Genomic DNA, 25284 nt, shown 5'->3' with positions numbered 1-25284 from the left:
AGTACTTATTTATTGTCTCTCTCCCTTCTCAAGACCGTGAACTTCTCAAGAACAGGATCTCGGACTTCTTTGTCTTTATATCTGCAGTTGGGAGCAGCTAACTTTGTGGTTTGAAACAGGCCCTTGTGTGGGCTTGTTGCATGGAGAGGATGGAAGAAATGAGTGAACAATAATGATCATAATAATGAAAGTTATTATCCATTCAGGATTTTTTGTGAGTTTGGCTCTGTGTATTCAAAATCTCATTTAAGACCCGGTGATGGAGACCCATTTATCCCCAATGCACAGATGAGCAAACAGAGGATTTGAGAGGTAAAGAGCATATTTCACAACTAGTACGTGGTTAAAGACCAAATCTGCCTGATTCCAAAGCCAGAATCCCCCACAGTTACTGCACGTACAAAGTCACGGACTGGCAGCCTAGCTGGGCTGGAGCCTCGGGAAAAGACACTACTCTGGGTTCCGGCTGTGCCCGCATACGCCCCAGGTGTACTGGCGACGCGTGCGCAGTGAGGTAGTGGCGCCCCCTGCGGGCGGCGCGCGGGAGGCAGCGGCGACGAAGGGGCGCTCAATGCGCCTGCGCACTCGTGGAAGTGGTGGCGGTGTTCGGTAGGGGCTCGGCTGTTCGCGCGGCGGGTGCGGCCATGGCGCAACCGGGGAAGCTGCTCAAGGAGCAGAAGTACGACCGGCAGCTGAGGTGAGCCAGGGCTCACCGAGTCGGGCGGGCCGGCCGGCGGGCTCCTCTACGTCCCGGCCGGGCCTAAGCCAGCGGGCGGCGCGGGCGGGCCTCTTACAGGCCTCCCTCTAGGCCAGGGCGGGCAGTCCTGGCGTTGGGGAGCCGGCTCTGGGGGCTTCCCAGACTGGGGGCCCCTGAGATACCCTTTGAGGGTCGGGACTCCCCTTCTCCAGGGGGCGCGCCCGTCCGCCACGAGGTGTGCAGTTCGAGGTGCGCGGTCCCAGCGTCGGCCCGGTCACCAGGGCGGCAGTCGGCCCCGCCTCGCTGCGCTCTCACTCCTCATTTAGCAGAATTGGGGAATCGCGAGTACCCCGTCCTGTCTGCTGAGAGCGGCGCCGAGTGTTAGGGACAGCCAGCGCTGTCCAGTAGGAATATAATGCCAGTATTGTGTGAGCTGCATATGTAATTACACATTTGCTAGCAGCCACATTAAAAAAGACAAACAGGTGGAAAATACAGTTTATTTAAACCCACTATGCCTAAAATACACCATTTTAACAATCAATATACAAATTTGTTAGGGATACTTTACTTTTTTTTTTTTTCCATATTGTCTTCGAAACCTGGCATTTTATATCTGTAAGCACATCTTAGTTCCGACTAGCCTCATTTTTAGTGCTCAGTAGCCAAACGTGGCTACAGGCTACCTTAATAGACACTGAAGGTCTAAGCCATCAGGCAGGTCCTTGGCTAATTCTTCTGCCTTGCTTTTTCTCTTTACATTCCCCATTCCTTATTTATTGAGCATTTTCTGTATGTTAAGGCAGTGGAAGTAACACAAATGCTTGGTCCCCATCCTCTTTTGGAGACCCCAGGCCGGGAGAAGTTACAGTATGTCCCTATGTCCCCTTGAACTCCCATTTGTACCTCCAGTCTACTGCTGTATTAAGAGGCTTTAGTCACTTAATTCTGAGAGCAGCTTTGAAGGCAGACATTCTCTTGGCTTTATAGATGGGGAAACAGTCTTGGAGAAGTTAGATAACTCGTCTGAAGTCTTCCATATATTTGAGCTAGGATGTAAATTAAACATAGGCCCTTCTGGAGCTCCTGTGTGGCTCAGTTGGTTAAGTGTTTGACTTTGGCTCAGATCATGATCTTGGGTATGTGAGTTTGAGCCCCGCGTCCAGCTCTGTGCTAACAGCTCACTGCCTGGAGCCTACTTCAGATTCTGTCTCTCTCTTTCTCTCTCTCAAAAATAAATAAACATTAAAAAAAATTTAGGGGCACCTGGGTAGCTCAGTCGGTTAAGCATCCAACTTCAGCTCAGGTCATGACCTCACGGCTTGTGGGTTTGAGCCCTGCATCAGGCTCTGTGCTGACAGCTCAGACAGAGCCTGGAACCTGCTTCAGATTCTGTCTCCCTCTCTATCTGCCCCTACCTGGCTCTCTCTTTCTATTTCTCTCTCAAAAACAAATAAACATTAAAAAAAAATAAAAAATTCAAACAAACAAACAGGCCCTTCTGGCTTTTTCAGAGCCTGTTACTCATTCACATCACTCTGCTCCCAAGCTTCTGGGAAAGGTAGCAAGGTGACAGAGCCCTTATAACCAGCTTGTGTTCTCTTATAAATTTTTAGCATTGCTTGTGTTTTGTTTTGTTTTGTTTAATTTTTTAATGTTTATTTTTGAGAAAGAGGCAGAGTGAGAATGTGAGCAGGAGAGGGGCAGAAAGACAGGGAGACACAGAATCCAAAGCAGGCTCCAGGCTCTGAGCTCTCAGCACAGAGCCCAACATGGGGCTCGAACCCATGAACCGTGAGATCATGACCTGAGCTGAAGTCGGATGCTTAACTGACTGAGTCACCCACGCACCCCAACATTGCTTGTGTTTTGAATGTTCAGTTATAACCACACAAGACAGAGCTGAGAAGGTATTTTTACGTTACTAAGAAACTTTAACAAGAGAGAGTTTTTGCTGAGTCCAGTCCAGTTAAGGACCAAATTTTACTTTTCATGATGAGACTTGGCTATTGGTTTTAAAATGTCAGAGTGAGGCAGCTAGAAGCAAAGTTGTGCAGCTGGGCAACAATCAACAAGGCCTTGTGTTCCATAGCTAAGCCAGCAAGGGAGCAAAGAGGATTGATTTCTTGTGTGGCCTCTTTCTTGAAACATGTTACCTAGAGATGCATCAGCGTTCTCTTAGGCTCACTGACTACCCAAGTAGACATCAACCAAATATGTCAGGTGTCTTCTGTGTGCCCTACTTTCATAGAAAAAAACCCCAGATGTTTCCAGTCTGTCTGGTTCTTCTGTGCTATTCCTCCTTTCATTTGACAGCTGTTCAGTGATCACTTACCCTGGGCAAGGCAGTGTGCCAGGCATTGGGTCTCCAGCAGTGCATATAGGGAGTCATCTGGGCCCTCATGGAGCTTAGAGTGGAATAGAAAGATGGATGTTCAGCAAATAAAAAACAGTTGTGATATGCTCTGGAGGACATACTGGCTACACAATAACAGGGAATCTGCTTTAGATTAGGTGACAGGGAAAGCCCATTAAAGCCTATCAGTCCTCCACACTGTAGCATTTTTCTAAGGGTTTGGGCTCCCCCTATACTTTCCATACTGACAAGAAAAGATAATGGGCTTTCTGGGTGAAGGTAACCAGGTTGGCCCAGATGCCATGGTGCGTGTGTGATCATGTACCTTGCCCCGTTAATGATATGCCAGTGTGAATCAGGTTATAAAATATATGTCTAATCCTTATTATATCTTTGTGTTTGTTAATGTATGCATTTTATGCATTTATTAATCATGCTACTAAAGTGAGCATTGGGTATTATATTTTTTTATTTTATTTTTTTTAGAGAGAGCGAGCAGGGGAAAAGGGCAGGAGAGAGAGTGGGGGTGGGGCTTGAGGATCTCAAGCAGGCTCCACACCCAGCATGGAGCCCCATGCGAGGCTCGATCCCATGAGCTGAGCTGAAATCAAGAGTCGGACACTCAACTGACTAAGCCACCCAGGTGTCCCTGGTATTATATTTTAAAGCACTCCTGTAGAAGTCAATGTGAGGCCTTTCAGATGACAATAATTCAGTTTTCTTGGTAAACCTTTTCTCACTCTTGCAGATGTCACAGTGGTAAATTCTATGTCAAGATCTTAAATATACTAGTCTATATAATTTAAGGAGAAATGAAATAGAGAACAGAATAGGTTTTAAGGTACTTCTATAATGTTAATGAATATATCTAAAGACTCTGTTCTGTAAGTTATCTGACTTGAAAAGGGTAGTGGACAAGGAGCTGGAAGGCAAGGTTTTTAGTACTGATTTGACCTCCTTGTAATCATGCATGCCAGGCATCAACCTGAGTTTCAGGTTACTTAGCTATATAATCCCCATAACACCTGCTGCTGTTCCTGTCTCACATGTGTGCTGTGGTCATCACAGCAGCCATTCTATGCAAGAACACTTTGAAGATCACAGGTCAGCATCCAATTAAGAAAGTTGCATTTGTATGAAAGTTTTAAAAATGTTGAATTTGTGTCTTGTTTTATAGGTTGTGGGGTGATCATGGGCAAGAGGCTTTAGAATCTGCTCACGTTTGCCTAATAAATGCAACAGCCACAGGAACTGAAATTCTAAAAAACTTGGTACTACCAGGTAATGTAGTTTTGCGGTTGTAAATTTACCCCTTATGGTTTTGAACTAGAAATATGTATTCTTGGCTGACTCTGTTTTGTCTTCCAGGTATTGGTTCATTTACAATTATTGATGGAAATCAGGTCAGCGGAGAAGATGCTGGAAATAAGTATGTTCTATTCTTTTCAAACACATGCCTGTTAGGGAAGGTGTTTATTATTTATGTATATATATACACACACACATGTGTATATATATATATATATATGTGTGTGTGTGTGTGTATATATATATATATAATTTTTTTATAATTAATTGTATTTTTTGGATTATAAGAATAATAAAAACTACCTTTTATTTGTATTTCTTGTGAGCTTAGTCCAGGTATATCTCTCTGTACACTCCACTGTCTCTGTAAAAGTGCTATTTTAAAGATGGCCTGTGTATCATTTTTTAAAAGATGATCGTAATTTAGCTTCCAACGCATTCCCAGATTTGGATTTCAAGCTCTTTTCAGGGACTTGGAGGCTGGAATCTCTCATTATATTTGTTAGTATGTGACAACAATGAGTACACTCAAGGAAAGTCAGAATTTAGTTCATATTGAACTTTGATATTGGGCTATAGTATATCCACAACAGCGTCCTTTTATTGGTATCTCTAAAGAAAAAGTCCCATTATCTTTGCTTACTTGGTTGGTTAGAGCAGTGTGTGATAAGAATAAGATTTCTTTTTTTATGGAGCCACGAATTTTGTGCTACAAAATGGTACCCAGCCTCAGATCTGGACCTTGACACGTGAAAAGGGTATGTGTGGGAAGAAGCTTGAATAAGTCAATTAGAGTTACCTACAAAAACAAGCAGTTCAATATAGCATTTCCCGTGTGGTCTGTGGAACACTGGCTCTGGGGGATGTTAATAGGTGCTAAATGGGTAAAAGTATTTCATGGTCCAATAAGTTTGGGAAATGGGCCAAATGAAGTTAAGCATTTCTATAAGATTTTAATGTCATGTGTATTATACATATTATGAATTTCCAAGGGGGAAATAGAACATATTGTGTTTCCTAAACTTTGTAAAACCAGGGAACTTTTTTTCTCTCATAGCATCTTATGAAATTCATATGCTGTGGTACACACTTTGGAAACATTGATATGTTAGCCTGGTCTTTGATTAGAAGTTTCATCTCGTTATCTTTCTCCAGCAAGGTTGTTATAACCTGTAATCAAAATATAGTTTGTTTCATAGTATGAATGAAATATAACCTTTCCTTTAGAGTCAAAGAAGCCCTTAATTTTTTTTAATTCTATTTTAGTTTTTTCCTTCAAAGAAGCAGCATCGGCAAGGTAAACATCAATTTATTACAGACTATAGTTGTGTTAAGCATCTCATGATGCCACTATGTTTTGATTGCTTGAAGAGCTTTGACTTTGAAAGAGCTTATTATTTCTCTGAGAAAAAAGTTAAATTAGCTCTTTTTTTTAATATCTTGCAACTCTTTATATGCTTGGTAGTTTAAGAACTTAAAAGTACTGTTTTTATGATGTAACTTGTATTAAAGCTAAACCTTGAGTGATGTTAATGTTTAGAGGATGGAATATTCTATTTAACAAAATTTTTAACTAAAAGTTAGCATATCTTTTATTTTTGTGTATTCCATATTAAAAATCTTAAAAGGTATAATAGTCAACTTAGTACAATATTCTCAATGGAAATGACTGTTTCTTTGATTGTTTTCTCTTATATAGGATTGTAAATGTAGGAGCTTAGAGTGAACCTAGACTTGGTCCAGAATATCTCTGCCTGCTACCCAAGGTTTTCTGGTCATTTGCCTAATCAGAAAAGTAGGGTGCAAATAATTTAGTCGTTTAAATAATACTCTGGTTTGGCCTCAGTTTAAATACTATGAAAAGCAGAACTGTCATATCTATGCATGAAATTTGGGTAGTTTTATAGTATGTTTGCTTGATCTGTAAATTGAGGGGTTACATTTTAACCAAATTTTTTCTAATTCGAGTCAAATGCTTTGTTTTTAAAAAGAACCGAGCTCAAGCTGCCATGGAATTCTTACAAGAATTAAATAACGACGTCTCTGGGAGTTTTGTGGAAGAGGTATATTTGTATACACATTATTATTTCTGTGTAGAAATGTAACTTTTTAATAATTCAAAGCCCTAAGAATTTAGAATTTTGAGTTTATTTATTTTAATAATCTCTACAACCAGCATGGGCCTCGAACTTCTGACCCTGAGATCAAGAGTCACATGCTCTTCTGACTGAGCCAGCCAGGCACCACAGAATTTAGAATTTTGAACCTTTTGTATATTTATGTTTAATTGAGAGTTGAATTACTGAAAATTGGAGTCTAGCATGTTGCCTCATTTGTTCTTAAATACCTTAACTGTTTCTGACATGTTTAATGTGATTGTGAAATTGTTGAATTCTTTTCCTGTGTCCTATTTAGAGTCCAGAAAACCTTCTAGACAATGATCCTTCATTTTTCTGTAGGTTTACCATTGTGGTTGCAACTCAGCTTCCTGAAAGGTAAATTTTTATGATAATTTGTTTTTATCTTAGTGTCTTATTAGATTTGAATAGTTTTTGTTTTCTCTGCAGAGTCTATAGTTTTTAAAATTCTTAAACTCCACAGAAACCTTTAATTGGAAGTACTTATAAATCTCCAACATCGAAAAGATAGGAAAGAGAAAAGTACTGAGATGTGAAACTTTTCTTAATACATATTTAGAGCAGTTAAATTAAACCTTGGTTATTTTTTTAGTGAAAAAAACCTAGTTAGAATTATAGTGTGCTTGATGTATACTAGAGTTTTAAATACATATTTTCCTCTTTGTTATGGAAATGTCAGGAAGTGTCTTTCAAGAACATTGTCCCTAATACAAAAAAGAGGCTTTCATATCCCTCTAGTCCAAAAAATACACTTTCTGTGAGACTGCAGCCTTCTGGAATTGCTTGTTTTTCAGTGTATCCATGACCTGCATATGTAAATGTAATAGATCTATCTTTGCATTAATTAGTAAGAAAATTCCTTTATTTTAATGTGCTTTCATGTTTGGCATATATACATTTGCTTATGGTCTTACTTATTGTGCTTTCCTTTTACAGTACATTACTACGTTTAGCAGATGTCCTCTGGAATTCCCAAATCCCTCTTTTGATCTGTAGGACATATGGACTAGTTGGTTATATGAGGATCATTATAAAAGAACATCCAGGTAAAACTGTTGCACATATGGTGCTTGCCATTGGTTGCTTTCGCTACAGTTTTAGAAACTTGACAATTTAGGAAGTCCGTTTTAAATTACAAAGTAAATTTGTAACAGCACGACTATGGTTACAGGTTCAGAGTGGCAATCAAAATCAACAGACGTTAATCTAATATTTCCTTTACTTAGCACTATAGAAGGATGCAAAGCAGGAAATACAACAGATACAGCTTTTTCATCTTATTAGGAGGCCCACCAGCTATGCAAGTCCCTAGCTTTTGCTTTTTTTTTTTTTTTTTTTTGCCTCCTAACCCGCATAGGGCACATAGGGCTGCTATAGGTGAGAGCCATGGTGTGTGGGCCACAGTGACACATAGATAGATGTCATACCACTTTTTCTCCAATCTTTCATTCCATTCTCATATTGACAATAGGCTCCCCCAGTTCAGGAACAGTTCTACATAATAAGCAAAGCATTTACCTTATTGTTCCAAGGAAACAGTGTTCTAGGAGATTGAGGTCATTCATAGGCAGGTTGGCATGAGCTCAAGAATGATATTAGCCTTTTACTTACAACTGTTTGATCTTAAATTATTGGACAGTTTTCATTCAGTATTCTGCATTGCTCTGAGGCAGGTACTCTGCTAGAGCAGTTGATAGCCACTGGTGTTGGTAGTATCACTGGGGAGTAGTATCTGCTTGGTAGTTTGGGAGTGGCTTGTGGGATAAACTTCTGGCAGGTGGTGGTAGGCTCTTTAAGAGTTGTAAGTGGGAGAGTGACAGGGTGAAAAATTTATTTCAAATATGTCACCCTAAAGTGGGGTAGAAAATGAATGGATTTGAAGAGGTGAAAATTAGAGGCAAGTGCTGCTGTTAGGAAATTTCTGGTGGTGTAGCTAGTTGAGAGAGACAGAGACTAAGCCCCTGTGGGGCTTTTTTTTTTTTTTTTTAACATTTGTTCATTTTTGAGAAACAGACAGAGCGTGAGTGGGGGAGGGGCAGAGAGAGAGGGAGACATAGAGTCGGAAGCAGGTTCCAGGCTCTGAGCTGTCAGCACAGAGCCCGATGCGGGGCTCGAACCCACGGAGTGTGAGATCATGATCTGAGCTGAAGTCAGAAGCTTATCCAACTGAGCCACCCTGGGGCCCCCTGAGCCTCTGCCTTAAGGCAGATATTATAAGGATAGGGAAGAGGAGGTAGATAGTAATGAGGGTTAATATTGCTAGCTGTGTGCCTGTCTTAATGTGGATTATTTCATATAATCTTTCTAAAATTCTTATAAGGTAGATACTATTACACATCTGCTTTTTGCAGATGAGGATGCTGAGGCACAGAGAGATTAAGTTATTTGCCCAAGGTCACACAGCTAGCAAGTAACAGAACTAGGCCTAGCCCTAACCACTCACTGAAATTACATGTTCCTGTACTCCCCTCATGTGGGGAACTGTGTATGAAGTGATACCAGGACATGTGGTGTGACTGATGCTGGGCCAAGGAAGAAAGAAGTCAAGGATAGAGGCACCTGGCTGGCTCAGTCAGAAGAGCATGCGACTCTTGATCTTGGGGTTGTAAGTTTGAGCCCCACTTTGGGTGTGGAGGTTACTTAAAACTAAAGTCTTAAAAAAAAAAGTCAAGGATAACCATCAGCTTTCTAGAGAAAAGGTCTAGGAAGATGGTGATGATGTCTATTGAAGGCCACAGGAAGGGAAGGGTGGATTGTTAAATGCTATCTGAACACACATTTTATCAATTTTGATCTTTTTCGATTATAATGGCAAGATAATTCAGTTCTATTTTACTTTTATTAAAACTATAGTCAACTTATGATTTGTGCATTTAGTAAAATATGATTATATATCTGTATGTAAATTTATCTCACCTGGCTGGCTCAGTTGGTGGAGCATGCAACTCTTGATCTCGGGGTTGTGACTATGAGCCCCACGTTGGGTGTGGAACTTACTTAAAAAAATAAATAAAATCATGGGGCGCCTGGGTGTCTCAGTCGGTTGGGCATCTGACTTCAGCTCAGGTCATGATCTCACAGTTTGTGGGTTCGAGCCCCGCATCGGGCTCTGTGCAGCCTGCTTCGGATTCTGTGTCTCCCTCTCTCTGTTCCTCCTCCGCTTGCACTCCCTGTCTCTCTCTCTCTCAAAAATAAATAAAGATTAAAAATAAAATAAAATAAAAATAAATAAATAAATAAAATCAGTTTCTTGGTTAAAAAAAAAAATGAACAGAAAAAAACCTGTAGGCCCTATGCCCATTTAGAAACTAGATTTCTTAAATTTCTATAATGTAGTATATTCCAGAAGTATCACTAAAGAAGTTTATCTTTTGGGATTATTTGTTTCACAGTAATAGAATCTCATCCAGATAATGCATTAGAGGATCTACGACTGGATAAACCATTTCCTGAACTGAGAGAACATTTTCAGTCATATGATTTGGATCATATGGAAAAAAAGGTTGGTAGTATATATAACCTTCAATTTATAGATAGATTAAAAGATTTTTTTTAACCTAAGGTTTTTGAATTACACCAAAGTGAGAAAATACTATAAACATCCATATTCATGTCATCCAGATTATGTAGTAACAACATTGTACTTAATTGTTTTGAAATAAATTTGTTTTTGACCAAAATTTAAAAAGCTTTTTTATTGAAGAGAAGTTCATTAGCTGACTATATCTGTGTAATCAACACCCAGGTCAAGAAATTAGACATTAACATATCCCAGCAGACCTCTTCATGGCCCGTTTCTAAACAATTAGATGTACTTTTTAAAATAGTATGAATTTGAGGTGGGTGTTTGTTGAAATTGATTGCTTTTGAAACTTATTTTTAATGTTTGAAGAGTTACCAAGGCAACTCATATTTCATTATAGAAATAATGATATTTATAACAGACTATATAATTAAAGGAGTATGTGTTTTTTCCTACCCATGTATTAATTAAAATGTGGGTATTTGGTTATTTGTTTCATCACAAGAGACAGTTTTCTCAGTCTAGGATTGGTTTCTGAAATCAAGAGATTTGAGTTTTCTTTTTGGGTGGCAGTCGCTGAGACTGTTTTCTTGATGGGAAAATGGGGACCCACATAGTACAAACCTGGGGCGCCTGGGTGGCTCAATCGGTTAAGCATCTAACTTCGCTTCAGGTCATGATCTCACGGTTTGTGAGTTAGAGCCCAGTGTCAGGGTCTGTGCTGTCAGCCTGGAACCCGGAGCCTGCTTTGGATTCTGTGTCTCCCTTTCTCTCTGCCTCTCCCCGACTCACACTCTGTCTTTCTCAAAAATAAATAAACTTAGAAAAACTTAATCATTGTACAAGCCTGCCAGTTCAGGATTAAATTGGACACTGCTTATAAAAAAGCTTATAAAGCAATTTCATTAACCCAATTCATTTTCCTTCATTCATTATACTACATATACTGGAAGATGATCATATATATTATTGGATTTGTTGAAAATGAGATGGTTTAATGAAGAATAACTGTAAATTAATTAATGTTAACTAATACATTTTCTTCGATATTTCTTTCATTTTTAGGACCACAGCCATACTCCATGGATTGTGATCGTAGCTAAATATTTAGCACAGTGGTATAGTGAAGTATGTCTTTTTTTAAAAACAAATTCCATATGTGACTGTATTTTCAATTTATTATAAAGGATTTCAGTGAAGGAGAGTAGGAGATTAACTTTTTTCCTTATGTGGTAATTGGGCAGGTGGGTGCTTTTCTGTTTAAATCTGGCAGTTCCTCTTTTGATACTGATACTTTTACTAGCGAAATCAAATATCAATAAATGTCATTCTGAAACTGGCAGTGGGGAATGTAGAAAAATGGCTCGCAGTTTTTGTTTTTTTTCAAGTCAGCCTCTGATTTCACTGAGGTATGTATTTGCTGATGAAATCTCATGTGGATGGGAGAATGGGGAGAAGTTTGGACTCTCAATTTCCATGTTTTGGTTTTTTATAACTAGAATTTAAAATTTTTAACCAATTTAGACAAATGGACGAATACCTAAAACGTATAAGGAAAAAGAAGACTTCAGAGATTTGATTAGACAAGGTAATATGATGGGATATAACTGAATGTTGTATAAAGTTTGAAAAACAAATTGATTGAAGTTGTTTATTGGATTTCTGTCAGCAGCTTTGTCAGACTGATGGCATCATGAGTTTTTATTTTATTTTTCCTCAGAGGAGGTTTGGAGCCACTCCTTGTATAGTTTTTAAAATGACTAATGATAGTTTCCTCATCAGTAGAGGAGGAATTGGGGGCTGCTCATAGAGTTGTTGTGAGGATTCATTCATACAGTAAAATCTGAAGTACATTTAACCATGTCTGATACAGAGTAAAAAATAAAGGTTAGCTACTAATATTACTAAAAATAATTTGAGTAACAATAAGCCTGTTTGTTCTTAAGTTTCAATATCCAATCCTTCTTTTAAGATCTGATAAGGTTTGGAGTGCCTGGGTAGCTCAGTCGGCTGAGCATCCGACTCTTGATTTTGGTTCAGGTCACGATCCCCGGGTCTGGGATAGAGCCCCCAGCTGGGCTCTGTGCTGGGCGTGGAGCCTGCTTAAGATTGCCTCTCCCTGTTTAAAAATAGAACTACCCTACGACCCAGCAATTGCACTACTAGTATTTATCCAAGGGATACAGGTGTGCTGTTTCGAAGGGGCACATGCACTGCAACATTTGTAGCAGCACTATCCACAATAGCCAAAGTATGGAAAAAGTCCAAATGTCCATTGACAGATGAATGAATAAAGGTGGGGTATATAATACAATGGAGTATTACTGAGCAATCGAAAAGAATGAAATCTTGCCATTTGCAACTACCTGGATGGAACTAGAGAGTATTATGCCAAGCGAAATTAGAGAAAGACAAATATCATATGACTTAACTCATATGAAGACTTTAAGATACAAAACAGATGAACATAGGGGAAGGGAAGCATAAATAATATAAAAACAGGGAGGGGGACAAAACATAAGAGACTCTTAAATATGGAGAACAAACAGGGTTATTGGAGGGGTTGTGGGAGGGGGGATGAGCTAAATGGGTAAGGGGCATTAAGGAATCTGCTGAAATCATTATTGCACTATATGCTAACTACTTTGGATGCAAATTAAAAACATTAAAAAACAACAACAACAAAAAAGATTGCCTCTCCCTCTGCCCCTTCCCCTAGTGCACTCCTCTCTCAAAAGAAAGATCTGATGAAGTTATTTCCATAATGTTAGGTAGAGAAAAGGGGTGAGAAGAAAAGGGCTATTTTGCTAGCCAATTTCTATTTTTCTAGGAATTCTAAAGAATGAAAATGGGACTCCGGAAGATGAAGAGAATTTTGAAGAAGCTATTAAAAATGTGAACACAGCACTAAATACAACTCAGGTATTAAATGTGTTGCTGAGGAGGGGTGCCTGGGTGGCTCATTTGGTTGATCGTCAGACTCTTGATCTCAGTTCAGGTCTTGATCTCAGGGTCGTGAGTTTGGGCTCCATGTTGGGTTCCGCACTGGGCGTGAAGCCTACTTAAAAAAAAAAAAGTTTTGCTGAGCCATTCATACAAGAAAGGTGTTTTCGGAAGTCCTCATATGAAATAGTTGTTTCATAGACAACTGTTTCATAATTAGAAATTAATATCTATCATATCGATTGAATCTTCTTTAATAAGATTTTATATCATCCTTGTTAAAATGGGTATCAGTGCTTCATCATAGAGTAGTGATACAATGATTCATATAAATTATTTGAAGTACATGATTTGTGAATAGTAACAGTTTGGGTGTAGGAATTTTATAACGAGGGTGATATTTTGCTGGTACGAAATAGGTTGCTCAAAAGTTAAATCTTATCCTGCATTTGCTTTTGATAGTAGTTGTTTGGATATAATGGAAGATGTTCTTAATGACACTGTAAAACATTATTTGTAAGATAACTCGGTTTATATGCCCTTTGTTTTGTTGTTAAAGTCTTGCCAGTGAGGTTCTTGGAAAATTTGGAATAACACAGCTGTTACTTTAAGATAGAATTTTCTTATAATTTAAAACGGCAAAAAATGCTGCCTTTCATATTAGGAAAGCACTTAGCTGTCATTACAAACTTTTTGGAGACAATGAGATCGTGTTGCTGAGTAATTAAAAATATGTGCTTTGTCAATCAATTTTCTAGGGTGATGAAAATGTTGTGTCTTAATTGAGGTGATTAAAAAGACATGCATCAAACTGTACATTTAAAATTCATTTCACTGAATGTAAAATTTACTCCAGTTAAAAAAAAGAACAAGGTTCTTATAGTTGGGGGACAGTGAACTAAGCAAACAGATAATGCACCAGGTGCTATTAACAAAATTCGAGTAGAACAAAAGGATGAGGAGTTCTAGGATCAGGTGGGGGGCATCGAAGTGTTTTAAGTGGGGAGTGGAGTGACCTGATTTATGTTTCTGAAAAATAATTCCGGCTCTTGTAAGGAGAACAGAAGCAGACCAGTTAGGAGGGTTTTGGTAAGAGATTTCTTTTTTCCACACAGCTGTAAGAGTCCAAGCCTACAATTTCGGTAGTTTTCATTAATGTATGATGATCTTGCCAGCATTACGAGTACTTAATTTACTATGTAGTTTTTGTCAGAGTTGTTGTCTCTTCTAATAATAACTAACTTAGAGTGTAAGGGTTTCAAATTTTTGACAAGATGGAAACACATGAAGGACATCACTACAAACCTAGCTTGGTAGTGATGTCTGAAATCTTTGTTATATCTTCAAATGTAACTATAATAAACAGGTTTATTTTGGCTCCTTTTGTACTCTAATCATGATGGAAGAGAATGGTCAGTCTTTAATGCTGACACCAGTGGGCAGAGGGGGACTTTCTTCCGTTCTTTTTCCTCATCAAATCTCCCGTCTGGTACTGATTCTTAATAAAAGTCTAATAAGCACATCAGAAGTTTGTATTTGATTACTATGTGGAAATTCTAAGAACTTGTTTGGGGAAATAGTGAAAATACAGATGGACATGTTCTTAGTAAATGTATCATGTTCCTTTGTTAGATCCCAAGCAGTATTGAAGATATATTTAATGATGATCGCTGCATAAATATCACCAAACAGGTAACAACATAAAGTAAATAGTGCTGTCTTAACCTTTGAGTCAAATTCAGATACTGCTTAATGCTAATTTTTTTTCTTTTAGACTCCATCATTTTGGATTTTAGCTCGCGCCTTAAAGGAATTTGTGGCCAAAGAGGGTCAAGGAAATTTACCTGTTCGAGGCACAATTCCTGATATGATCGCAGATTCAAGCAAATATATAAAGCTGCAAAATGTGTAAGTCACTGTTTTCAAACTATGTAACAGAAAATCTGTTTATAGTACAGATGAATATATTTTACCACTCTATCAGAAATCAAATGAAAGTCTGTTGTAATTTGTCTGAAAATAAGCTTAAAAACTTAGGGGCAGATTTTTAAAAATAGATTCTATTTTTAGAATAGTTTTAGGTTGGGGCACCTAGGTGGCTCAGTCGGTTGAGCATCCGGCTTCAGTTCGAGCCTCACATCGGGCTCTTTGCTGATGGTTTGGAGCCTGGAGCCTGCTTCGGATTCTCTGTCTCCCTGTCTCTCTGCCCCTCCCCCACTCTGTCTCTCTGTCTCCCCAAAATAAACATTAAAAAAAAAAGGAAAAAAAAAGAATAGTTTTAGGTTTTTAGCAAAACTGAGCAGAAAGTACAGATGGTTCCCATATATACTCTCTAGGGGGCAGACTTTTTCTTTCATATTTCGTGACAAAAACCTAATATTTGAGCACTTCACTCTGCAATGAACTGTTCTGTGTATTAACTAATGTAATATTTACAACAACCCCATGAGAGAGATACTATTACTGTCCCAGTTTTATAGATGTGGAAACTGAAACATAGAAGAGGTAATTTATTCAGAGCCAGATAGCTGGTAAATGGCAGAACCAGGATTTGAACCCATGCAACTCAGCTCCATACTTTTAACCATGGTGCTATAGGATCTTTTATCTGTAACTTAAAACTTTAAAGTCTTTAGTTTGATTAATTTTTAATCATAATGTTTCATAATTTAAAGAGTTTGTGACTAGATAGACACCAGCTCTCTAGGTATCACTAGCCTGAACCCAGATAGACTGTCATAAGTATGGGTCTCACTGTATATTACCCTTATGTAGTTTAGCACGTTGCTCATGAATCCAGGGCTGCTGACTTGGGCTCCTCAAGAACCAAATGATGTCACACAGAAGATCTCTGTTCTCTAGACATCTTACACTCTTCACGTCTGCTACATCTTTGTTGTCTTAGCCTAAAAGTTGAACTACTTAAAACTTGGGAAAAGACAACTGAAGATAGACAGAACTATGACTTCACACTGGAGATAGTACCATCTGATCATCTACAAGAGGGTGAAAATATAAATAGACTTAAAGTTTTTACATGAATTTGTAGATGGACAATTTTGAAGTGTTTAACTTTCCTTGGACTTTAAGGAGATAAGTCATGTTCTTCAGTAATGTATTTTGTCAGGCCCTCTCAGAAGCATGGATCATGGATCCCTCTAGGAGGGTAGTTTTTAAGTTGCTATTAATTACAGAGGGAGCCCAGTTATTAGTAGATTGCAAGAGTCCATCACCAACACTGGGAAGATTTCCAGCCACTAACAGCTCTTGCTGGTAGGGTTTCCATGGCATTTTCACATTCTGTATGTTACCAGACCAGTATTTTTTCATGAAAAGGAAAGAGATTTTGTTTACTTCATGGTGATATTTAAATTTTGCTAATTTTAAGGGCGTCTGGGTGGCTCAGTCGGTTAAGCTTCTGACTTCAGCTCAGGTCATGATCTCACGGTTTGTGAGTTTCAGCCCCACATCAGGCTCTGTGCTGACAGCTCAGAGCCTGGAGCCTGCTTCACATTTTGTGTCTCCCTCTCTCTCTGCCCTTCCTCCACTCGTGCTCTGTCTCTCTCTCAAAAATAAATAAACATTAAAAAAATTTTAATTTTGCTAATTTTAAAATTTGTTAAAAATAGCCTTTTATTGTTCTTTTCCAGTTACCGTGAAAAAGCAAAGAAAGATGCTGCTGCTGTGGGTAATCATGTTGCCAAATTGTTGCAGTCTATCGGCCAGGTAAGCTGCTGAACTGAGTGCACTGTGCCTGTAATGGATGGTACAGCTCCATTTAGCTTGATCGTGTAAGTTGGGAGCTAAAAAAGTTTAGAGATAGAGGGTGTGGTACTGGTTCTGGGCTTCTTTGGAGGGATCACTCACTTACCTGCCTAATGAGAAAGACCTTCACTAAGCAAACAAGGTGTTTTTATAGTCCTCTTCCAGAGCTTGGGGAAAGCCTCCCCATCTCACAGTGATTGGGTTTGTGCTGCACCTCTCTTCATCTTCTTTTTTACACTGGAGTGAAACCTGCATTTATCTCTTTACAGGCACCAGAGTCCATTTCAGAGAAAGAATTAAAATTACTCTGTAAGTCCCCTTGAATTAATTTCCTCATTTTGCTTGATAAAAATGTGCCACAAAATGTTTGCAGAAATTTTAAATGTTTAAAATTTAAAATTTTCCATGGTCTCAGTGGTATATATAATTACTGAGTAAGCTGCTTTTTTTTTTTTTTCTCTTGTAATAAATAGAGAAGGTATTTTAAGACTGGGTCAGGTGTGTCTGGGTGGCTCAGTTGGTTAAACATCCAACTCTTGATCTTGGCTCAGGTCATGATACCGTGGTTCATGAGACCTAGCCCTGTGTTGCGCTCTGTGCTGACAGCACGGAGCCTGCTTGGGATTCTCTCTCCTCTTCTCTCTCTGCCCCTCCCCAACTTGTGCACACTCTCTCTCTCTCAAAATAAATAAACTTAAAAAAAAAACAAAACAACTGGGTCAGAGATAGAGTATATCTATGTATGGCAGTGCTAAAAAGACATGAAGGTCAATTAATTGAAAATTGTCATTGATACAGAATTATTTTCAGCTTACTACTATTAAATAATTTGGAAAAGTTTTATCTGAAGACTTTGGATGTGAAGTCTTGAGTCACATGTACATTGATAGTATTGGTTTAAATACTTACTTTGATCTGTGTTAAATGACTGTGATGGAATTAAGAATTTTGTCATCTAGTTTCAGAGTAGGTCGGCTCCTGGGGTCTTCTTGATAACTCCTCAGGAGACCCAAAGCATTTTCTTTTATTTAAGAATTTGTTTAAGAATAATAAAATTTGTTCTACATGCTGAGGATTTTTCCCTGTAGCTATTGCCATAAGCTTCTGCAAAAATCTATATTCTGTATGTCTCCATCCTTAAAATACATTTATCCATGTTCTCCCTTTAATGGCTCTACCATAGTGCTTGTTTAGGCCAAGTTTTAATGTTTTCTGCTACCACCAATCTTGCATCTTGTTTTTGCATTTGTGTTTGTTCTACTAGATTATATGATCCCAGATTAGAAGCTGGGTGTTGGGTATTTGAGAGTTTATTCTGTTTTCTCTACTTAGGGGTATGTTTGAAAATTTCCCTAATACAAAGTTGTTGTTTTAGAAAGTCTTACATATGCCAAGAACACAACATATATAATGCTCTCCTTTATGACTACTTATCCATAATATGGTAAACACTACTGTTCACTGAGTCCTATCAGGCATTGTGCTAAGTATGCACTTCATACACTTGCACATTTGATCCACAGAACAACTTTCATAGGTAATATTATCCCTGTTTTACAAATGAAAACAAGCTCAGAGAGGTGCCATCACCTTCTTACTCAGTGCTGAGCTGGTTGTAGTGCCAAGGATGTGAATTTCAGATGACTTGTCTGCTAACCATTAGAACTGAAGAGACATTTCTTCACATTTCCATGTCTGTAAAGAGTATGCACAAAATTTCCTGTTCTTAAAGTGACTTGTGATTTGGAATATTCAAATGTCTCACCTGTTTACTTCCATAATGTCTTCCTTGTGTTCAGGCACCAATTCTGCATTTCTTCGAGTGGTAAGATGTCGATCCTTAGCTGAAGAATATGGCTTGGATACAATTAACAAGGATGAAATAAGTAAGTGTAATAACCTTTCGATGCTAGGTTATTAATTTTAATTAATTTTAGAGATACAAATATTTTGTATATAATAGTGAGTATATGGTGATAATATACAGGATAATATAAATATTATACTCTAAATTTTATTCTATAAACCAAGAAGTAGTCCTACTTCTAAGTAGTTATAATTGCAAATTATGAAACTTAATATGTACATAAAATCATGTTTAGGTTGCTGAATAAGTCATGTGATACGAAGATGAGCTAAAGTCAGAACGTTACTACATTAATAGATTATGTGACTATAATTGATCGTCCATAAGACCATTGGGTTTCATTTTAACATATCTGCCTTTGTTTTACTGTTATTTATCATTTTCTATTTTATTGTCACAAAATATTTAAATTTTGTAATAGAATTGCCTTGTATCCTGAAACTTGAGCATATAGTAAATGCAGTTCTGCATTGTTTTTATGTAATGAATTATCCACACTATACTGAAATTTTCTTTTTCCTTTCAGTTTCTAGCATGGACAATCCCGATAATGAGATAGTATTATACTTAATGTTACGGGCTATTGATAGATTTCATAAACAACATGGTAGATATCCAGGTAAGAATAGCAGTCGCATTATCTTCTACAATAAAGTCTTGAATAAATACTTAAATTAAATTAATTCTTGAAGTTTCTTGGGTGTTTACAGTAGTGGTGCTTGAATTCTACATCGTAAACAATTTACACCTAGTTCATCTCAGTGAGGAAATACCATTTGTGTTTTAAGTATTTGCAGATGGTGTTTGATTCTAAACTATTACAAGGGAATGTTGGTTGAATGCATATAGAATAAAACTATTTTTTTCTGTCAGTTTCCATAGTTTACTTCTAAGACTCAGAATGAGTTTAATTTAGTGGAATGAGAAAGCCATAAAAAGTATGCTAATGACTTGAATTTTGTCTGTAAATGTAGTAATTGGAGAATTGGTATAAACACAAAGATCGTCAGTTGCCCAGAATATTTTTATTAAGATGATAATTTTAGGGGCGCCTGGGTGGCTCAGTCAGTTAAGCAACTGACTTTGGCTTAGGTCATGATCTCACGGTTTGTGGGTTTGAGCCCCACATCAGGCTCCGTGCTGACAGTGCAGAGCCTGCTTGGGGTTCTCTCTTTCTCCCTCTCTTTGCCACTCCCTCCACCCTCCCACCCAACCCCCCCGCCCGCGCCCCCCCCCCCCCCCCGCGGTCCCTCCTCCACATACACTCTCTCTGTAAATAAATAAATAAACTTCAAAGAAAAAAGATGATAAGGGCACCTGGGTGGCTCAATCAGTTGAACATTAGACTCTTGATTTTGGCTCAGGTCATGATCTCAAGGTTCTTGAGATCGAGCCCCATGTTGGGCCCTGAGTTAACAGCACAGGGCCTGCTTGAGAGACTCTCTCTCCCTCTCTCTGCCCCTTCTCTGCTCTTGCTCACAGGCTTTCTCTCAAAATAAATAAAAATTAAAAACAAACAAAAAGATGAAAATTTTAATTGTACCAGTTTACTGCACAGCAGCACATTCTAGGAATATCATAAAATCTGTTGCCCCAAATGTCTGAGTTACAGTCTTAATGAGCAAGCTTACCAAAAGAAAGAAAAGGAATAAACACCGAATATGTATTACTTTATGTGTATTTGATTAGCTTGTATTTTTGGTTTATTGCATAACAAATCATCCCCAAACATAGTTAAAACAGTAAATTATTATCTTGTGATTTTGTGGATTGGCTGGGCTCAGTTAGGCAGTTCTCACTGGGGAGAGGGGAACTCATGGAGTTGCATGATGCCTGGGGCTGGAGTCATTCTGAAGGTTTCACTGAGCTGGACATCCAAGATGACATTTTCACTCATTGACTGGCACTTTAGTTGGGATAGTTGGAACTGCTTGGGGGCTAGTCAGGTATCTTTCCATGGCTAACTGGGGCTTCCTTTTAGCATAGTATTCCTAGGGTAGACTGTTTACATGGTGGCTTGCTTCCCCAAAGTTAACATTCCAAAAGATCCAGGTGGAAAGTACAAGGTATTTTAGGAGTTAGCCTCAGAAGCCTTAGAACACGGCATCACTTACATCATGTTCTGTTGGCTTCACAGGGCCAGTTTAGATTAACAGTGGGATGGGACTACATGAGGGCACAAAGGAGCGTTCATTGGGGAGCCATCTTGGGAGACTAGCTACCACATAGAGCACAGGCTTCCAAGCTCTGTCACTTACTGTCTCTTGACCTTGGGTGAATCACTGTTTCCCTTCAAATCTCAGTTCTCTCATTTATGGAATAGTGATAATAGTATTTACCAGTTTGTAAAGGTTATATAGGTAATGTATGAAAATCACTTAATACTATGTGGCACCTTGTAAGTATTTAGTAAAGGGTTGGTGTTATCATGAGGAAGAGTAGTGATAGTTTTTAAACTAGAGGAGTCAAAAAATACTGATATTTAAAAATTTTTTTAATGTTTATTTTTGAGAGAGAAGTAGAGTGTGAGCAGGGGAGGGGCAGAGAGAGACGGAGACAGAATCCAAAGCAGGCTCCAGGCTCTTAGCTGCCAGCACAGAGCCTAACTCAGGGCTTGAACCCATGAGCCATGAGATCATGACCTGAGCCGAAGTTAAACGTTCAACTGACTAAGTCATCCAGGCACCCCCAAAAATATTGATATTTTAAAAACACTTGAATATTACAGCAATTATATTTTTCCTTCCAGAAGAAATAATAATAGCTTGGAAATAATAATGTTTGGAAACATTACAGTTGAATCATTAAGAACTGCCTGGGCTCATATCCCAGTTTTGCTACTTACGAGCTAAGTAACTCAGGCAAATAACTTAATCTGTCTGTGCCTCAGTTTTCTCACCTATAAACAGGGATAATGATAGTACCTATTTCATAGGAGTGTTGTAAGGATTAAACCAATTAATATAAATGGTACTTAGAACACTGTCCAGCATTTATTAATTCAATAAACGTTACTTATAGCTATATGTCTTCAGTGTCATTTAATTTCCTGGAAATGGATAATAAACACCATAATATTTTTTAAACACCCTAATTTTTTATAAAGTGTGTAAATAAGACATACTTATTCATTCAATTCTTCCATCAGATAATTCTTGGACACCAACTATGTGCTGGATACTCTTCTAGATACTGGATATAGAGCAGTAAACAAAGCAGATTTGCCTAACTTGAATTTTTAATAGGTTTTAGATGGTTTCTTTGATTGTTACAGCTTTGTGATAGTAAATATTGGTCTCATGCTTTCTGTTATTTTTGTTCTTCAGTTTCATACCTTACTATATTGATTAGAACACCTAAAACTGGATTTTAAAAAGAGCCATTGGTTTTGAATTGCGTATTTACTTTAATGAAAATTGATTTACATTATGTATTTGTAGGGGTATCTAACTACCAGGTTGAAGAAGATATAGGAAAGCTGAAGTCTTGTCTCACTGGCTTCCTTCAGGAATATGGATTATCTGTAATGGTGAAAGATGATTATGTCCATGAATTGTGAGTATTTTTTAAGGCATATGAGAGATAATACCTGTCCTGTCATAAGGCTAATCTAAGTTCACGTCTCCATCCTTTTCTGTAGTTGCCGATATGGAGCTGCTGAGCCACACACCATTGCTGCGTTCTTAGGAGGTGAGTTCCACAGATGAGAAGACTGGCATCTGTGGTTACACAGTACAATTATGAACTTTTGTTTTTATAGCTATTTTAACTAGGGAAGTCAGTGAAGCAGGATGTTCTGTTTAGTTTATTTCACTGGTCTTTCTGCTTTGCATCTCTCCCACCGCTGTCCATCTTAAAGTGAAGAGTCATTAATTTTTCTGAAGCATAGCTCTGATCATGTCTGTCACTTAATTAACCTTCTGCCCTTCCAGTAAACACATACACACTACAATGGTCTTCAGAAAACAAGTCCAGAGTCCCTTATTTAACATTAAAAATACACTGTGTTCTGATTCCACTCAGCCTTTCTGCCCTTGGTTTTTTCAAGTGACTTCCTTTTCCCCCAGACATGCCTTTGATTTCCTGTTCCTTCAATCCTTAACTTTCAGGGCCATTTGCCTTAAATCTCCTTATTTCTGGCACGTCTAAAATCTTCCTGTTCTTCAAGGCCCAACTGAAAATTACCATCTCTGGGGCACCTGGGTGGTTCAGTTGGTTAAGCATCCAACTCTTGGTTTTGGCTCAGGTCATGATCTCACGATTCGTGGGTTCGAGCCCTGCATCGGGCTCTGTGCTGACAGAGTGTGGAGTCGGCTTGGGATTCTCTCTTTCCCTGCCCCTTCCCCACTTTCTCTCTCTCTCTCTCTCTCTCTCTCTCTCTCTCTCTCTCACAAATAAATAAATACTTTTTAAATGAAAATTACCACTCTTTCATAAAAACTTTGGAAGTTGAAGAGTGCCTGGGTGGCTCAGTCAGTTAAGTGTCTGACTCTTAGTTTTGGCTCCGGTCATGATCTTACAGTTTGTGGGTTCAAGCCCTGCATCAGGCTCTGTGCTGACAGCAAGGAGCCTGCTGGGGGTTCTTTCTCTTCCTCTCTCCCTGCCCCTCCTCCACTTGCTCTCTCTGTCTCTCTCTCAAAATAAATAAATAAACTTTAAAACAAAAAACAAAAAACTTTGGAAGCTGGAAGTCCAAGGTCAGGGCCAGCACGGTTGTTTTCTAGGAAGCCTGTCCAGGGCTTGTAGGCGGCTATCATCTTGCTGTGTGCCATAACCTCTTTGTGCAGGGAGGGGAGAGGACAGATGGGACACAGCTCTTGGGGGTCTCTTCTTATATGGGTACTAAACCCTTTGTGAGGACCCCAGCCCATGACCTCATCTAATCCTGTTTACTTCCCAAAGACCTCCAGTATCCTCTTCACCTCCAAATATTATCACATTGGGTATTACCGATTTAACATGAATTTTGAGGACATTCAGTCCCTAACATGTGTGTTTTGTATTCTGCACAACACCATTGTATTCCCTCACTTCTTTCAGGTCTTTGTTTAAATGTTACTTTCGTTGCATGAGGCCATTCCTGACTCCTCAATTTAAAACTGAGTGCCTGTTCTTCCACTCATATGTATCCCCCTTCCTTGCTTTTTCTCCTTAGTCCTTAGGGTCATTTCTATACATTTCTATACATTTTACTAATTTGCAAATTATCTTTCCCTTACTAGTTAAAAGTAAGATCCACGAAGGCAAGGGTTTTTGTCTTTTGTTCTTTATTCCTAGCGCCTAGAAGAGGATCTGGTATGTAATAGAGTCTCATATTTTATTGAATCAATGAACGTGAATATTATAAAAGATGAAGAATTTTTCTGTTGGTAGTTTTTTGTTTTTTCTATTGTTTTCTTTGAGTAATTGCTCAAAACTCACTACTGTATAAGTCTATTACTGAGTATAATATGGCAACCTGGCAGTATTTAATGTGGATCGTTTCCAAATTATAGATGTATTTAGAACAAATATACCTTTACCCCTGTTTTATTATAAAAGTAAAATATGCACAAGGTAAAATTCAAATGCAACAGAAGGGTGGTCTGGGTGGTCTTTGAGAATCTTTTCTGTCTATATGTATTATTTTAAAAAGTACAATCAACCATACTACTGTTTTGACTTTTTTACGTAGTATATCTTGCCACCACAATTAAAAATAATTCATTCTTTTAATCTGTGGCATAATAGCCCAACGTGTGAATGTATAGGACAGATTTTTATTTCCTTTAATAACATAGTTATAAAAAATTGTAGTCCTTGATTTTGATGTGACTCAGTAAGCTTTGTTTTGGCTTATTTAAAAAAAATTTTTTTTAACATTTTTTTTTTAACATTTTTTTTTTTTTAACGTTTATTTATTTTTGAGGCAGAGAGAGACAGAGCATGAACGGGGGAGGGTCAGAGAGAGAGGGAGACACAGAATCTGAAACAGGCTCCAGGCTCTGAGCTTTCAGCACAGAGCCCGATGCGGGGCTTGAACTCACAGACCGCAAGATCATGACCTGAGCCGAAGTCGGACGCTTAACCGACTGAGCCACCCAGGCGCTCCTGTTTTGGCTTATTTTTAAACAACTTTCTTTTTGGAACAGAAAGGTTTTCTTTACATAATTGAATATTTTTATATAACTTGAAATTTACCTTTTTCAAAGATTTGCTCTTCTCCTTTTTCCTTGCAGGAGCTGCTGCTCAGGAGGTTATCAAAATAATCACCAAACAGTTTGTAATTTTTAATAATACTTATATCTATAGTGGCATGTCACAAACTTCAGCAACTTTCCAGTTGTAGAATAAGCACCCTATGTCGTGTGTCAGTGATTTAAACTGTAATGGCCTTCGGGTTGTGCTCTAGTCTGTAAAATTCTGCTAAGGGAGAAGTGTTAAATTGTTTCCTTAATAAACATTGTTCTCATTTGTAATAATGTTGTCTTGTTCTCTGTGGGGGAGGGGAAAGGAAGCAGTCAATTTCTGGGAGAATAAAAGTTACCCATTTCTAATTGAGTTCATTATTTCTGGCTTGCTAATTAGTTACTTATAAAAATCTCTTGTGTTTCATTAGAAACAGCTTTAAGTGTATTTTTTCTTACAGTCTTAATTAAATAATGAATTTATCCCATGTGTAGATTTTAGCAAAGGACATCTTCCAAC

The 25284-nt window shown here is 38.3% G+C and overlaps 1 protein-coding gene across 1 annotated transcript; it reads left to right on the top strand.

Moving 5' to 3' along the window:
- Positions 1-599: 599 nt before the first annotated feature.
- NAE1 (NEDD8 activating enzyme E1 subunit 1) lies at positions 600-25055 on the top strand. The gene is made up of 20 exons (XM_042969500.1): positions 600-697; positions 4231-4334; positions 4422-4482; positions 5628-5658; positions 6353-6424; positions 6777-6856; positions 7436-7545; positions 9892-10001; positions 11088-11150; positions 11547-11610; positions 12853-12944; positions 14598-14657; positions 14740-14873; positions 16616-16691; positions 17000-17039; positions 18530-18616; positions 19124-19216; positions 22038-22152; positions 22238-22287; positions 24816-25055. The coding sequence occupies exons 1-20, from the start codon at positions 645-647 to the stop codon at positions 24923-24925; spliced, it is 1605 nt and encodes a 534-aa protein (XP_042825434.1). The 5' UTR covers positions 600-644; the 3' UTR covers positions 24926-25055.
- Positions 25056-25284: the final 229 nt, after the last annotated feature.

This window comes from Panthera tigris, chromosome E2 (genome assembly GCF_018350195.1).
Source record: "Panthera tigris isolate Pti1 chromosome E2, P.tigris_Pti1_mat1.1, whole genome shotgun sequence".
NCBI lineage: Eukaryota > Metazoa > Chordata > Mammalia > Carnivora > Felidae > Panthera > Panthera tigris.
The sequence above is the reverse complement of the archived record's forward strand: the minus strand, read 5'-3'. Positions and strand labels throughout refer to the sequence as shown.

Coding starts and splice junctions, on each gene's coding strand:
- NAE1 (XM_042969500.1), top strand. CDS start 645: ATGGCGCAACCGGGGAAGCTGCTCAAGGAGCAGAAGTACGACCGGCAG. Junction 12,945..14,597: donor CAGCACTAAATACAACTCAG/GTATTAAATGTG, acceptor TTCCTTTGTTAG/ATCCCAAGCAGTATTGAAGA. Junction 19,217..22,037: donor ACAACATGGTAGATATCCAG/GTAAGAATAGCA, acceptor ATGTATTTGTAG/GGGTATCTAACTACCAGGTT.